This window comes from Pyrus communis, chromosome 10 (genome assembly GCF_963583255.1).
Source record: "Pyrus communis chromosome 10, drPyrComm1.1, whole genome shotgun sequence".
In the NCBI taxonomy this organism is placed as follows: domain Eukaryota; kingdom Viridiplantae; phylum Streptophyta; class Magnoliopsida; order Rosales; family Rosaceae; genus Pyrus; species Pyrus communis.
Window position 1 is genome coordinate 14120518 of NC_084812.1, and position 16504 is coordinate 14137021.

The following is a 16504-nucleotide window of genomic DNA, read 5'->3' on the forward strand; positions in this document are numbered from 1 at the left end:
GCCTCAAATACGCGCGAAAACAAACAGCCGCTGCAGTTATTAGGGTTTACTTAGACAGAGATAGGACGGAGAAGAGAGAGAGAGAGAGAGAGATGGGAGGTAAAGGAATCAGACGGAGAGAGAAGAATTACAGAGCAGCGCACGATGGAGGATACACCAGGCTGCCGCCGCCACCTGATTACTCTAAAGCCGACGCCTTGCCCTCTAAGCTTCGCAAACTCCTCGCCTTCACTGCTTCTCATGATCCCAAAGGTTTTTGTTTTCTTCCCGCTTTTCTGAGGAAAATAAATAAATATTATTTTCTTAAATTCTCACTCTTTGATTTTACTTTTGTGAATTGTCAATGGTTTCAGACGATTTGAAGCTCTCCAAAGCTGCTGAAGAAAAAAAGAGGAAAAATGGAGTTGGTGCTGCTGAACCAGTAAGTGCTTTTCTTGTTTATGGAATTCTGTGTTTAGGGTTTTGATTGTTGGGTTGGTTGGAACAGTTTGATTGAATTTGAAGCAAGTTTTGGTAATGCAATAGCTAATCCCGTTGAGGTTCAATTTTAGTACTCGTGACTTGCGTATGATTAGGGACGTTTGAATTTGAGTTGGTCACTTTGCATGTTGTGTATAACAAAGAAAAAAAAACAATGGTTATGTGAACAGAAGCCCGAGGATGAAGTCGACTTTGAAACTGGATTTGATGATGAGGGTAATGCTGAGGATTCGGAACATCAACATACGGATGAGAAGAAAAAGAAGAAAAGAAAGAGAAAGCAAGTACAGGACCTTCGGTTTGAAAATGTAGGATTGGAGCAATCAGGAACTCGGCTAAAAAGAAAGGAGCGTAAGAAAAAGTATGTGTTTAACGCCTTATGATCTTCCATCGAATGCTTGTCAATGAATCATATGCAAAAGTGAACAGATTGCAATTTTTTCGGGATATTGTGTCGTTGTAAGTTGCACTGATTGATATCAAACGCGGTAGCCATATTCTACTGATTAGTGACAACTGACTATGTTTCGTATTCAGGTACTTGGAGGCAAAGAAAAACAAAAAGAAGAAGGGCAAGACAGAGGAGAATGAAGATTTCCCTGGATGCGAGGAAATCAGATTTGGAGACGTGGTTCAAGCTCCCCCAAAGTTGGTTGTTCCTAAGGTAGCATTTCATTCTCTATGATACTACGATACAGATTAAAATTATTCAGTTAATTAATAAAAATTCCCCTGCTTTCTGAAGGCGTTGAAGAATGTACAAGATGCTTCTAAGGAGAGGGTTCGAGTCAAGGCAATTGAGGCATACAGGCAGCGCAAAGGATGGAACGCAAGGCCGGGGATTCAACTTCCTCCTCCTGTGACTGGATCATTGTAATCAGTAAAACTGTAATGCATGTTTATCCTTTTGGCTACTTGCCTGGCAGGTTTTCTGTATCGTAGTTTGCGATGCTGTAGGAAACCCTCTTGTGCCTCTGCAATTCTGTAATTTATCCAGCAAGTTTTGTTCTAAAAGTGTTCAATAACTTTCGGAAATATGTATCATTCTTGGTTCTTTCGGGCTAACTACGTTTACTCATCTCATGAAATATCAGAAATTGTCCTTTGAAAGTGACTCAAGTGCCCGAAATGTGACATTTTTTTACCGACGTTTGGATGAAATCCAAAAACCTAATGATAGGCCACCTATCCCACGTTATAGTAGCATTGCTTCTTACTTGTAAGTGAGGAATTTTCGGTTCAACTCTTCTATCTGGCAAGTTTGATACCAACTTATGGCCGGTTCATTGTGCGACGGAGACCTGGCCCCGCTCTTCCTCCCCAATAAAATTGGCTTTTTTGAAAAGTTAATAATCCAAATACGGCAGTACAAAATTGCCAATTCGTAAAAGTTCAGGGGGCTAAATGGCGGTGGGTCAAATGGATATTTCATTTCATCTTGGTGCTTGTACAATATCGATTTATTACAAAAGGGTTATATACTAAGAGTATGTTTGACAACCATTTTGTTTTTCAAGCACAAAAGATGTTACATACCATGTGACGTTACACGAAACATCCATACTTGAGTACCAAGCCAAATTCAGTCTCTGTGGAAGGCACGAACTTGTAGACCTCCCTTGATGTGAAGATTAATCATCGTCCTGTACGTGACAACTGCGTTCTCATCGCTCAATTTGAACACGAAACATCTTAACAAAACAGCCGAGAAGATCTTCAACTGCCTGTAAGCAAACTCCTTTCCGAGACATATTCGAGGTCCGGCCTGTCAACCATCGTATTATGCAAAGAAGTTAGAGGTATCTATACATTTACTGGATGAAGGTTGGTTTCAAAAGAAATTTTTTAAAACCTGAAAGGCGGTGAACTTGAAGGGGCTCTCCGGCTGGAAGACTCCGTTCTCGTGGAGCCATCTCTCTGGTCTGAACTCTTCTGCATCGTCTCCCCATATGAATTTCATCCTCCCCATTGCATAAGGTTGATATGATACCAAATCTCCTTTCCTCACACTGTATCCATCTGGGAGAGTATCATCTGAAAAGCATATCTTTGCATCCTGCAACCAAGGCGTAATAAGAACAAAACCCGAGGATTATTTACGGAGTTAGGCCCTTGATCTGTGAACTCTATATCTATGGGCGGAGATGGAAACAAAATTTCGGATGCTTCTGATTGAGTGAAGAGCTCCAGAATCATAGATTATGAACATTTGGCAACACTCAACTATGTGGTAGTGATGATTCGCAGATGATTTTCCTTACCACTGGAACTGCAGGATAGATTCGGAGAGTTTCAGTGATTGCAGCATGGAGATAGTGCATCTTTTCGAGAACATCTTCGCTCAGACTGTCTGCAAGCTCGGAAAAGCTTGTGATCCTTTTCATGCCGGTTACTTGCTTCACTTCATGTACAATTTTTTCTTGTACAGAAGGATGCTTGCACAGCAGGTAAATGAACCACGCCAGTGTGGTTGCTGTTGTGTCTTTACCGGCAATAATGAAATTGAGAATTATATCTCGTAAGTATACGGGATTAGTCGCAGACGCTTGCAAGAACCTTGACAAAATATCTTCTCTGTCCACCTGCATCGAGCATTAAAAAAAAAAAAAAAAAAATGTATCATGTTTGATGGCTCTAAACCGAATAAGATACAGAAACTTATAGCTATTGTCACTCACAGTCACAGAACTGTCATCATTTTTCTGCATTTGCTCAATTTTTGTATGGATCAGCTTAAACACAAACTCATTGATGATTTTGATATTTTTCCGTAATGCAGCCTCCGATCCCAAATTCAGAAACTTCTTGATCCTCCAGAAGACGTCTACGTAACGCCAGAGGGACAATGCACTTGAATTATCAAAAGCATCACCAAAACACCTGCCTTCTTCATTGGATCCACACATGTTGTCTAATTCAGTACCAAATGCTACTTTGAAGATCGAATCCAACGTTGACTTCATAAACATATCCTACATTAATGACATAGCTAGTTGATTAGGATAATCAAATTGACTTGGTTTCTTTTTGAACAACTTAATTTTGCAAACTCACTTGAATATCAATTGTCTGGTTGGCAGCTGTGATTTCCGACAGTTTATCTGCAACTTTTGCTGCATTTTTTTGGAAGACTGCACTGCTGAACTCCCTCAACATCCTTGTCGAGAACTCATGGCTCGATATCTTCCTCTGTTGGCGCCACTTATCACCATCAACCGTAAAAATTCCATCACCCAGAAGATCCTTAAGCATATTGTAGTTATACCACCCCTGCTCAAAGTTCCAAGGAACAAGTTAAAGCCTCCCTTGTTGCTTAATGCCAACAATTAATTTAGTTTCTGATTTATTCAACATCAATAGTCCTAGCATTACTATGGTCTCTTATCGGCTTTAATCACTAGTTAATATACTTACAAACATGGCAATAAACTTCAAACTGACCATAATTTCCTTCTTTATATTTTCAAAAAGGTTCGTTTTGTGCCTAGAACTGGATTGGATTGGATAATTCATTAGATTCTAAAGGAACAAATAACGAAAATTTGTCCAAGTTTAAGGTAGAAAATGAATTGCTTGTTAAGGAAACTAATCCCTTCCAATCCCCACAAAGTGGTAGGATGTCAACACCCGTATAACTTATACCTTTTATTCCCCACAATGAAAAATCATTCCCCTCTACATTAATTTCCTACTTCGAACGTACTTTGAATCTTATGAGTTGTCCAATCCAATCCAGTGCTAAACACCAAACAAGCCGTATATGTCTCCTCTAATGGAAGGTAGTACCTGTCTTGAAAGGTAGCTAAATCAGACAAAGGAAAGGGAAGGTACTTAAATGCCGCATCTGTTTCAAATGAAGAACTGAATGGCTGAGCAAGTAAAAAAGGACCTCGCAGAATCATCACAACTCTTTCATAAAAACGAGATTTTGGTGAAATTTAATTGCAACCCATTAAACTATAAACATCTTCTAACAAGCAGATTCCGGCGTAGCTAAGTTGGCCAGGCCAGTATGCTCCCATATGCACCCAACTTTGAAATAAATAAAAAAAACAACAAAAAAATTGTACGAAAGTATAAATCTACAGTCACATAGGTTTTTTGGGCGATTAACTATAAAGATATTGGAGAGATGTATACATACCTTGCCATAATTATCAAAGTTGGTTTTGAGAATATACTCAACATTTTGTGGATTGGAGGTGTAAACCTCATTCCTGAAGGGCCCAATCAGCCTGTAGGTCTTGTACTTGGCAGCAAGATCAGTCATGTAATCATGCAACCTGTTGAAGTTGAGCAGCTGGTGAAAGATTGTGCCAGCAATTGGTGGATACTTCCTCTTTCTCTTGGTCAGTTTCCATGCTAGGATTTGGGCAGTGAAGATGGATAACAATAAAACCAGAGATGTGAAGACGAATGGCTTTGACAGAAAGTCCATGGTTTGGCTGATGATGCGTGTGTGTGGTTAGGGGTGGGTTCAAAAAACCGAAAACCGAAAAAAACCGAAAACCGAACCGGACCGAGACCGAAAAAAACCGAACCGAAAAAAAAACCGAACCGAAATTGTCAAACCGAACCGAACCGAATCTGACCGGTTCGGTTTCGGTTTTTGAGGCTCGGAAACCGAACCAAACCGAACCGAACCGATATATATATATATATAATTTTTTTGAATATTTATAAATAGTTTAGTCATACAATCATAACAAAACAGAACCTGTTGCCAAGTTGGTTTCAGTGAAACTTTACAAGCATGGAGGCATGGGTTCGAACCCTCATGCCTCCAGGATTTGTGAGATTTTTTTTAATTTTTTAATCTTTTTAACAAAACAACCCTAACCCTCCTCCTTATTTTTCATTCCGCCTAGCCTATTAATATGAATGTGAACTTTTATATTTCCTTTTTTTTTTTTAATAATTTTGGAGGGAGAAAGAAAAAAAAAAAAAAAAAAAAAAAAAAAACCGAAAAAAACCGAAACCGAACCGAAAAAAACCGAACCGAAAAAAAAACCGAACCGAAAAAAACCGAAAAAAATTTGAACCGAACCGAACCGAACCGAAATTTCGGTTCGGTTTCGGTTTTGAGAAAAAACCGAACCGAAAAAAACCGAACCCAGCCCTATGTGTGGTAGTTTATGCTTTAGAGAGAGAGAGAGAGAGAGAGAGAGAGAGAGAGAGAGAGAGAAGAGGGGGGGGGGGGGGTGGGGGGACAGTATTTTATTGACGGTGGAGGTTGCGGGAAGGAAAAGGCACGTGGAGATCGGTCACAAAATCTAATGGAGTTCTTATTTAATGAGCAAATTGATGTGATGTGATCGTGCAATGCACATGTAATTCTAAAGTCTTTCTGTCCTCGTGTGTCGTTTGCATTAACATCACAATTTTATGGATACTCTCATTTGATGACCTTCTGTGCAAATAATATAGCATCATGTAAAGAGATTTTAAGAAATTTATATATGATATTATATTATTGGTTTAGAACGTTACAATAATTGTGTATCTTTTATTTGGGCTTGAAATAATAATTTGGGCCGAGAATGGTTAACCCGAGTTGAAAAGCCACAATCCTCAGCCCAATAGTGATCCCACAAGCCAGTAGGCTTTTAGCCCAAGAAAGGGTTGATTCGACCGAGTCCTCGTGTAAGTGGAATTGTGAAAGGATTAAGTTCAGATGTGGCTCGGCCAAGTCTTAAGTAAACTAAAAAATTTCCTAGGATCAAAATGACCTCTGATTAGATGTGAATCATTCTAAGGATTAAAATTCATTCTTGATCAGATAAGAATGATTAATTGCATAAAGGAGTCAAGTTCAGAATCCTAGTTCGAATGAAAGAGGTAGGAACTGGATGAATATGAAGTTTTGGCTAAGACGGGAATTAAAAAGATAAAAAGAGAACATTCAGGTTAATGTTGAGTAAACACAGTCCCATCAGGGCTTTACCTTAGCAGGCTTGTTTGTCGTGAAAAATATCTCTATAAATAGAAGAGATTTGGCAACATGAAATGCTCGTTCAACTCAACAAACAATTCAAACACCATATGCAATAATGCTCGCTCTACGTGAAACCCTTTTCACACCTATGAGAAAAATACTATCCTTCACTTTGGACAAATAAACAACACTGATTCTAGGTTGGTTGGTTGTATATCCAAGTCTCGGCAGGCGAATAGTTTCTATTTCTTTATCTTGAAGAAGTCACTCCATTAGCTTCTCGGTGAAGTGAGGTATTACCAGGTTATTTCGTGTTTGGCACATTGAAAGCTAAACCATTTATTGAACTTCGTAGTGATCTAGCAACCTTGCCCTCAGGTTTTAGAACCCAAGGCTGAGACGTGTTCCTTCCTTGGTTGTAAACGCTTATGTACATTAGTGAGCAACGTATTCGACATCACCACCACATCAATTCTACTTGCCCGACCAAGAGCGGTTGCGATTTGGCATACCCGCATTCACAAGAAAGACATAGTTGGCTTATAGTTACTCGGCCTGCGTGCACGTAGGCATTGTAATTTTTAGGGCCAACATTTTGGCAGGCTAGGCGGGACCAATGCTAAGATAACTACGAAGAATCTAACCATCTAAACTCGCTCTGTCAAGAAGAAAACAATGATGAGAAGATCATCTGTAAATTAGGCATCTACAAATCAGATGTTTGCAAACTAAGCAACTGTGTTTACTGGTGTAGAATTGGCACAAGATCATCATGTTGCCGTCACACTAGAGCCCATGGCGCGCCAAGAGGTAGAAATAACTTTCGGGCTGTTAGAAGTGACCAACTATGTTTATTAAAAAGAGAACGAGACCCATCGATTTTTAACCCCAGGAAGGTATAGTCAAAAAGGTAGATGAAGAAGACAATGAAGCTTCAGACATACCTCCTAGATTGTTCTTTCTACATAGACTTGTCAAACATACCAGACATTTAGAGAACATTTGGGAGCGTGACCTCGGCCGACTTAACCTCAACCAGGATACGGAAAATCATTACCACGAGGGGATACAACCATCCTATGAAGAAAATAATTGTCTATTAACAACATTATCCACTAAAATTCGGCAAATAGGTTGGATACCACTATTGAGAGACATGGGGCGAACGTAGTACCACCTAAAAAGAAAGTATCTCTCAGTGAAAACATAACCTTACATACACAACAACTTAAGGCTATTACAAGTGAAAACAGAGTCAGTTAGAAGTCTCCTTATGAGCCATCACCTTTGAATGGCATGGCTAGGATGGAAAAAAGAGGAGATGCGACAATTAACATGGAGGAAATTCAATGGATGATTGATTCGGCTGTGAACCTGATTTTAGTTTGTTCCCCGACAAATCAAGTTCGTCCTCCTTGGAACACATTGCCCGATTCATGGCCAGTGTAGAGATACCAACCATGACTTCCACAAGTTACAACTACTCAATTTCTCTTTAACTTCAGTCACATTTTCATGGTATATTAACTTGTCGTCGAACTCATTGCAAACTTGGGATGACTTGGTTAGAAAATTCCATGAGCAATTCTATAAGGTTGGAAAGGAAGTGTCAGTGTCATCCTTGGCAACAATGGCTCAAGCACCAGATTATTCATTTGCCGAGTACCTTTATCACTTTAAGGTAGCAAAACATTGGTGCAAAGTTCCTTTGCTTGAAAAAAGAGTATGTCAGGATATCTCAAAATGGCCTTACTATGGAATTCCAGAAGAAGTTTCTCGGCATGAATTTTCGAGACATTTACAAACTAGCCGAGCATGTTGAGCAGTATGACTTTTTGCTTAAGGAGGAAATCGCCATCAAAATAACGTCTCAAGGAGCAATATACAAGAATCCAGTTGTAAGCCACAGTTTGACTGAGGACAATGGGGACACCGTATATCAACATTGATGTTGCAAAGATCGTTATTGACAATTCATTTGTGTGCAAGGCGTTGTCTCACGCCAACTCAAAATATGTGAAGACATAAACAACTTTAGCTGAGGCTGTAGTCCAGACTTCACATTATGTTATACCTAAAGCCAAAGACTTAAAGGTAGGGGTGGGTATGGTTCCATTCAGTTTGATTTTTTACCGAAATCGAAAACCAAACTGAATTTACTGTTTGGTTCAGTTCGGTTCGATTCTCCATCGGTTTTTTTTATTCGATTTAAGTTCAATTCAATTTTTTTTTGGTTCGGTTCAAGTTTTTTTGTTAATTTTTATTTATTTTGTTTTCTAGAGTTCTAACCCTTTATATAAATAATAATGAATCAATATCTTATCATCACCACACACATATTAATAAAACAGTCTTGGAGAGAAGAAAATAAATATAAAATCTACAAAGATTCTTAAAAAAATTGAAGAAAAATACTTGCAAAGAAACCAAGTTACAACCCACTGCTCAGCCAAATTGGCCTATTCTACCATGTCTAACATTCCAAACCAGAGCCAAACTCCATGATTTAGGTCTTGGATCTTCACCCATTTCCTCCACAGCCTCTACAGTACACCTTGGTATTTCTTCCTGTTTAGCGAAATCTCGTTACTCCCATCCGTTGGTTTGCACTTCGAAGGCTTTGTTGGTTTTGAAGGAGAAAGAACTTCGATCGACTTGGGCCATAGTCTTTCAGGACTTGGGCCATAATCTTGTTACTCCCATCCGTCGGTTCAGAACAAAGTTTTTCAGGAGTTTTCGATCGACTTGGACCATAGTCTGGAAATTAGAAGCCTCATGTTTGGCGACAACTCGATTTTGATAGAGGATTTTACCATGAAGACTACTTTGACAGCTAAGTGGGCAATATAGATGTGTCAACTCCACAACGGACATTTAAGCTGCCAAAGCCAACAGATACTCAGTTGTATGGGTATATCACCTTCTAACCGGTACATACATCGCGATGTCTGAGTCATAAAATGCCTGCAGCAGTGTAATGTGCTCATGGCTCACCTTCAAAATAAGGTTGCCAATGCTCAGAGAAATGCAACTCAAGTTCGACAGTTGAAAGACGAGAAGGAATTGAACAAGTTCCTACAATTCTCGCCGAGATAGTCGAAGGGAAGAAGATTTCAGTCTATACTATAGAGACTGAGATAGGGAAGTCTGAGAAGCTTATCAAGTTATTGCTTTGTCCAGGCAAAATGAAAGCACGAATAAAGCATTTGGCCAGAGAAGCTCAAAAGGCTCTTCCTCAAATTATTCTAAAGTAGCCATTGATCAAAGTTTGGCATAACAGGCACCCCTCATTTATTGGTAAAGCTTTGGAATATATGAAGGATTTCCACAAAAATTCTTAGCTAGTGATCTTTATAATCTACTACAATAGTTCCAAGAGTGTATCGACTTGGCTTTTACTAGCCTTGCAGCAGAAGAAGAAATGATCCAGCATAAGTCAGATCTATCAATCTAGGCCTGGGTTTAGCATATAGTGAGGCCAAGCTATTGGGGCTCGAATTCGAGCCGTATGTCAACATGGATGATACAGAGCTTCTTTTCTCCGTGGATGACCTGCGGTATTTCTGTTGGCACTTCTAGTATTTTCGGCCTAACCAAGGCAAAGCAGGAACGAATTTGGTGGCTTAATTCATATATTGATGCTCAGGACGTCATGAATACTTTTCAGCGTCAAATTCGTGAGATAACCTTGATGAAAAAGGCTCAGTCAAATAGTTATGAGTCAAATAGAAATATCACGTTAGAGCTAGCCATGGAAAGAAAAGTTATTGAAACCCCTTATTGTGTAAATACTTTTGTTATATCTGCACACAATCCTCAACGTGAGGCACCTACCACCAAGGACAAAAAAGTGAAACCTAGCGAGAAATACCCTTAACTGAAGAGGATCACGACAATATCATAGGCCCCACAGTTTTGGATAATATGTAGATTAACATGGTACATGTCCTTCCTCCTAGATTCCAATCGGATCTTATCAGTTGAATTCGCTCGATGGAAATGTGGAAGTGGAATACATGGCTCATGTTGACTTTGAAACCACCAACTCGATCGAAGCACTCAACCATGAAACACAGTTGCACACTACCTTATTGGAAATCTTCCTTCGTGATGTGACCACCAATTTACTACGCCTCAAACCTTTGTACATAACTATCTACATTGAATGTCTCTCAGTTTCTAAGGTGTTTGTAGACTGCCACGATGAATACCATGCCAGTTTTAGTGATAAGGGCTCTAAAGTGGTTGAAAGATAAATCATATTATCCAACGTAACCATGTGCAGTTTTATCGACAACAAGTCTACAACTAAAGGCGTCCTGCCTTTGGAGGTTACTATTGCTGGAAGACTACATATAACGGCGTCCTTCGTCGTAGATTCAAATATCGAGTATAATGCTTTACTTGGCCAAGATTGGATTCATCAAACTAGTCATTATGTCTTCTTAGTACCAAGTCTTGGTCTTTTGGGATGGCAAATCGGCTTTGGTTCATTTGGCCGATAGCTAATCGTTTGAGACGAACATGATCCATGCTTATTATTATGATAACTAAGTCGGCTTTATCACATTGCAAGGTTTCAACGAAAATGGCCAACCTGAAGATTTCTGTTTAGAAAGCCGTCGAAGTAGGCACTGAAACTGTTCAACATGATTAGGCGTTACTCATTGATTTTTCTAATGTTTAGTTACACCAACAATGTTGGACGAAAAGTCACAATTTCATCTATAATGGAACGTTTGTTTGCCCATTGGTGTGTGATCTCTCAAAACCCTTATTATGGCGTCAACTTAATTGAGTTTCTTGCCAAAGGAGAAAACATGGCCGTCCTTTCTTTTGGACAACGAAAAGCAACGCCCGCCCAGCTTAAGGACAATCAACTTGAAGTTTAAGATCTGTTATAAGAAATTAATGTAGGAATAATCGATGATGCACATCCTCTTTTTATTAGTTCCTTATTACCTCGGCCTTTAAAGATCAAGCTTTGCAAATTAATTTATTGAATACAAAGATTGTTTTGCTTTGAATTATCACGAGATGCCTGCCTAGATAGATCCTTAGTTGAACACAAGCTTAAAATAAATAAATAAACATTGTAAGCCATTTCGGCAACCCCCATGCTGATTCTTGACCAAATTATAACTCAGCATCAAAGACGAGATTGTTCATTTATTGAATGATGGTTTTATTCAGATGGCTCGGTATATGAAATGGTTGGCAAACATTGTGCCAGTCATAAATAAAAATGGCACTCATCGAATTTGCATTGATTTTTGCAGTCTAAATTTGGCTACACCTAAGGATGGATACCCAATGCCAATTTCTGATTTGCTAATTGATGTTGTGACCACCATGAAAATTTTCTTTTATGGATGGGCATGCCGGCTATGATCAAATTTTTATTACCGAAGCCGATGTTCAAAAAATGGTTTTTCGGTGTCCTGGAACCCTTGGTATTTACAAATATGTCGTAATGCTCTTCGGTCTTAAGAATGATGGTGCCACTTATCAATGTGCAAAGAAAGCAATTTTTCATGATCCCATTAGAATGATTGTTGAAGTCTACATTAATCACATTGTGGTCAAATCGAAAAAGCGCCGAGATCATCTTGTTAAGGAATCTGCTCCATCAACTGCACAACTGCAATATTCCTGACAGCAGACATGATCTGCTCCATCAACTGCTGCTCCATCAACTGCACAACTGCAATATTCCTGACAGCAGACCTCATGTGCTCTGATGTGTTGCAGCATGGGCAGCAAGCACGCCAGCTTTAGTTTATTACATGTGTCTTTAGTTTATTGCATGTGTGTGTGTGTAAGATGTATATAAAACATTTAACTGTTATTACAACCAAAAAACACAGAAAACATATCTTTTGTATATGGTATCACGAGCCCAAAAAAACTCCAACGAGCAATTTTTTTTTCTGATCCATCTCCTCCCTGTCTTCATCCATGGCCACTGACGCCACTACAACCAACCCTCTACCAGACCTCAACTCCACTACTCCCACCTTGATCACCATAAACGCTACAGCCCAATTACCTGTGAAACTCACACCCACCAATTACCCATCCTGGCGTGCTCAGTTCAACGCCCTTCTTTATGGCTATGATCTCATGGGTTATGTGGATGGTTCTCATCTCTGCCCATCAACCACTCAAACCGTGCTTTGCACCTTTTGGATTCGGCAAGATCAACTCCTCCTTCATGCGATTCTTGCTTCTGTCTCCCCGCAGGTCATCTCCCTTATTGCCTCTGCCAAGACATCCAAGGAAGCTTGGGACAAGCTTCTTCATCTCTTTGCTAGCAAAGCCCGTGCCCGCGTTCTTGGTCTCAAAGAACGCCTTACTCTCCTGCGTCGTGAGAACAAGCCTGTCTCTGAGTATCTACAAGAAGTCCGCATTATTGCAGACGAGCTTGCCATCATTGATGTCCCCCTCTCTGATGATGATCTCCTCCTCTACATTCTTAATGGTGTTGGCTCGGACTTCAAGGAAATTGCTGCGGTAGTTCGCTCCCGCGACACCTCAATCTCTTTTGAAAACCTGCATGACAAACTGGTTGAACATGAAGCTGCTCTCAAGCGTGATGATACCATTGTTCTACCCCAGTGATCACTGCCAATGTCACTCAGACATCTCGCTTCCACACCTCAAATCGTGGCTTCCGCTCTCACAACTCCAACTCCAACCGTGGGTCCTTTCTCTCTCGCAATCCTTCTCGTAGTTCCCTTCAGCACCCCCACACTTCTTCCACTGCCACCAATTCTCGTGGTTCCTACAAGTCCATCCAACAATCCTTCACCGACAATGGTCGCCGCTCTACCAACATGAACAACACAGGTTATCGTGGTTTCTGTCAATGGTGTGGCACTCAAGGTCATAGTGCCAAACGCTGCCCTCAACTCCAATCTGGACCTTCCAGTCCGCTCGTGGCCAATCCTACCACCCATGGCCGGTCCACCTCTTCTCCAACATGGTTACTTGATTCTGGTGCCTCTCACCATGTTACCTCTAATGTCAACACTCTCTTTGGTGCAGCCATATATGATGGTCCTGATGAAATAATTATTGGTAATGGTTCAGGTTTGGGTATCACACATGTCGGTTCAACCACTTTACCCTCCTCATCCTCCCAATCTTTCAGCTTATCAAACGTTCTATGTGTTCCTTCTATGAAAAAAGACATTATTTCTATCTCTAAATTTAATAAACAAAATAATACCTCTATTGAACTTTTTCCTGATTTCTTTCATGTCAAGGATCTGAGCACGGGGGCGGTTCTTCTTCGAGGCCCGAATAAAGATGATGTGTACGAGTGGTCTCCTAAATCATTTCATCAACCACAAGCTATGGTGGGTGTGGTGGTCTCTCCCAACCTCTGGCATCGTCGTCTTGGTCACCCCAGCCATCAAACTCTCCAACAAGTCCTTCGTATGTCTTCCATTAATGTGTCTTCCAAGCTGTTCAAGTCTGTTTGTCATTCATGTCTATGTAATAAAAGCCATCATCTCCCGTTTGGAACTTCGTCTCTCACCAGTCATGGTGCATTAGACCTCGTTTATAGTGATGTTTGGGGCCCTGCTCCATACTCTTCAATTGATGGTTTTTCTTACTATGTTATCTTTGTTGATCATTTTACAAAATATATATGGCTCTACCCTCTCAAAAAGAAATCTGATGTGTTTTCCACTTTTGTCACCTTCAAAGCACTAGTTGAAAATTACTTCAAAAGAAAAATCACTAGGTTATACACTGATGGTGGGGGCGAATTTATCAAACTCCAACATTTTCTCTCATCCAATGGCATCACCCATCTTCTTACACCACCTCACACTCCTCAACACAATGGAGTCGCCGAACGACGACATCGTCATATTGTTGAAACTGGTCTCACACTTCTTCATCAAGCTTCTTTACCTCTCACCTATTGGTCTTATGCCTTTAAAACAGCTACCTATCTTATCAACCGTATGCCCACTCCGATTCTTAATAATCTCTCCCCATTCACTCAACTATTTGATGAACAACCCAACTACTCCCGTCTTCGTACATTTGGGTGCTTGTGTTTTCCTTGGTTACGTCCTTACAATTCCAATAAATTACTCCCTCGTTCCCGCCCATGTCTCTTCCTTGGTTACTCATCTAATCAAAGTACGTTTTAGTGTCTTGATCTTTCCTCCCACAAAATTTTTATCTCTCGGCATGTTCAATTCGATGAGTCCACTTTTCCTCTTGCTAACCTCCCTTCCTCCACTCCCCATGTCACGGTTGATAACTCTCACACTTGGGTCTCTTCTCTTTCTCCAGTTACTCATGTTCCTGTCCACTTACCCACCAGGCCTGTTGAGTCGGTTGTTTCCTCTTCGCTGCCACCACACGTCACATCATCATCATCATCCTCAGAATCTGCCCCTGTCTCAGAACCGTCACCATCCGCTGCCCCGATCCCTATTGCTGCTGTTATCCCTTCTCTCTTACCGTCACCCAATCGCCAAGCATTGGTCCCTACCTCTACCGCACCTATATTCACCCCACCACATTCTCCAACCCAAACTGATCACGTCCAGCCACCTCCCCCCAACAACTCCGTTCGTACATACACTAGAAACCCTCATAGGACTGTTGTCACCTTTCCATCCTCTAACCCAACCTCCCCCAACCCCCCCGTACCTCCTGTGCTCCCCAATCATTCCATGATCACCCATGCCAAAGCCGGTATCCACAAACCCAATCCTCGGTATGCTATGACTGCTACTAAACATCCCATTCTCTCTTCAGTTGAATCGACATGTGTCTCTCAGGCTGTCAAGGATCCCCTGTGGCGACAAGCAATGTCCAATGAGTTCAATGCGTTAATTCGCAATGGTACATGGGAGCTCGTTCCTTCCCTTCCCTCTCAAAATCTTATTGGTTGTAAGTGGGTGTTTCGTATCAAACGGCATCCTGATGGCACTATTGACAGGTACAAGGCACGCTTAGTTGCCAAGGGTTTTCACCAACGTCCTGGTGTTGATTTTTCAGATACTTTCAGTCCGGTGATCAAACCTACTACCATACGCATTGTTTTGCATCTTGCCGTGACTCATAAGTGGCCAATTCGTCAGTTGGACGTCAACAATGCTTTCCTTCATGGCACACTCCGTGAAAATGTCTATATGGTCCAACCACCTGGTTTTGTTGACTCCAATCATCCATCTCATGTGTGTAAATTGAGGAAAGCCCTCTATGGCCTCAAACAGGCTCCCCGGGCATGGTACAAGGAATTACACTCATTTCTGCTCTCCCATGGCTTTGTCAATGCCATCTCTGATGCCTCACTTTTTCTCTTGAATAAAGGGACTGCTGTAATTTATTTTTTGGTTTATGTTGATGATCTTCTTATTACAGGAAACGATTTCTCACTTATAGCAAAGTTCATTCACCTGTTGGCAACTCGGTTCTCCGTCAAAGACCTGGGCTCCTTACATTACTTTCTTGGTGTTGAAGTCCTTCCCACAGCCACTGGCCTATTTCTCTCTCAGCACAAGTACATTCATGATCTTCTTGTCAATGCCAAGATGGATGGTGCAAAGGCTGTCAGTACACCTCTCTCCACCACTCACTCACTCATGCTCCATGATGGCTCCTCCCCAACGGATCCCACTCCCTACCGTCGTCTTGTTGGTGGACTTCAATACCTCAGTTTTACACGCCCTGACATCTCCTTCACAGTCAATAAGCTCTCTCAATTCATGCATTCTCCTTCCGAGACTCACTGGCAGGCACTAAAGCGTCTTCTCCGCTACTTGAAGGGTACCCTTTCCTTTGGCCTTCATCTTTGTCGTCGCCCCTCTCATCGTCTCTATGCCTTTTCCGATGCTGACTGGGCTGGTGATCGTGATGATCGCAAATCTACGACTGGCTATGTTGTCTATCTTGGTGGCAATCTCATCTCTTGGAGCTCCCGCAAGCAGCGGTCTGTCTCTCGCTCCTCTACCAAAGCCGAATATCGGGCCATTGCTGCCACCACTGCTGAACTCATATGGATTCAGTCCTTACTGCGTGAACTTGGCATTTCTCTCCCCACAACACCGGCTGTTT

At 41.1% G+C, this 16504-nt stretch overlaps 2 protein-coding genes across 2 annotated transcripts; one reads left to right on the forward strand and one right to left on the reverse strand.

Moving 5' to 3' along the window:
- The first annotated feature begins 52 nt into the window (after nucleotides 1-52).
- On the forward strand, nucleotides 53-1486 carry LOC137747069 (uncharacterized). The gene is made up of 5 exons (XM_068487074.1): nucleotides 53-252; nucleotides 354-421; nucleotides 651-841; nucleotides 1018-1144; nucleotides 1226-1486. Exons 1-5 carry the CDS (start codon nucleotides 93-95, stop codon nucleotides 1355-1357), a joined length of 678 nt encoding a protein of 225 aa, XP_068343175.1. The 5' UTR covers nucleotides 53-92; the 3' UTR covers nucleotides 1358-1486.
- Nucleotides 1487-1891: 405 nt separating this feature from the next.
- Nucleotides 1892-4940, reverse strand: LOC137747070 (cytochrome P450 704C1-like). The gene is made up of 6 exons (XM_068487076.1): nucleotides 4625-4940; nucleotides 3535-3750; nucleotides 3159-3452; nucleotides 2742-3062; nucleotides 2333-2536; nucleotides 1892-2245 (listed from the first exon to the last, which is right to left on the reverse strand). Exons 1-6 carry the CDS (start codon nucleotides 4916-4918, stop codon nucleotides 2063-2065), a joined length of 1512 nt encoding a protein of 503 aa, XP_068343177.1. The 5' UTR covers nucleotides 4919-4940; the 3' UTR covers nucleotides 1892-2062.
- Between the last annotated feature and the right edge of the window lie 11564 nt (nucleotides 4941-16504).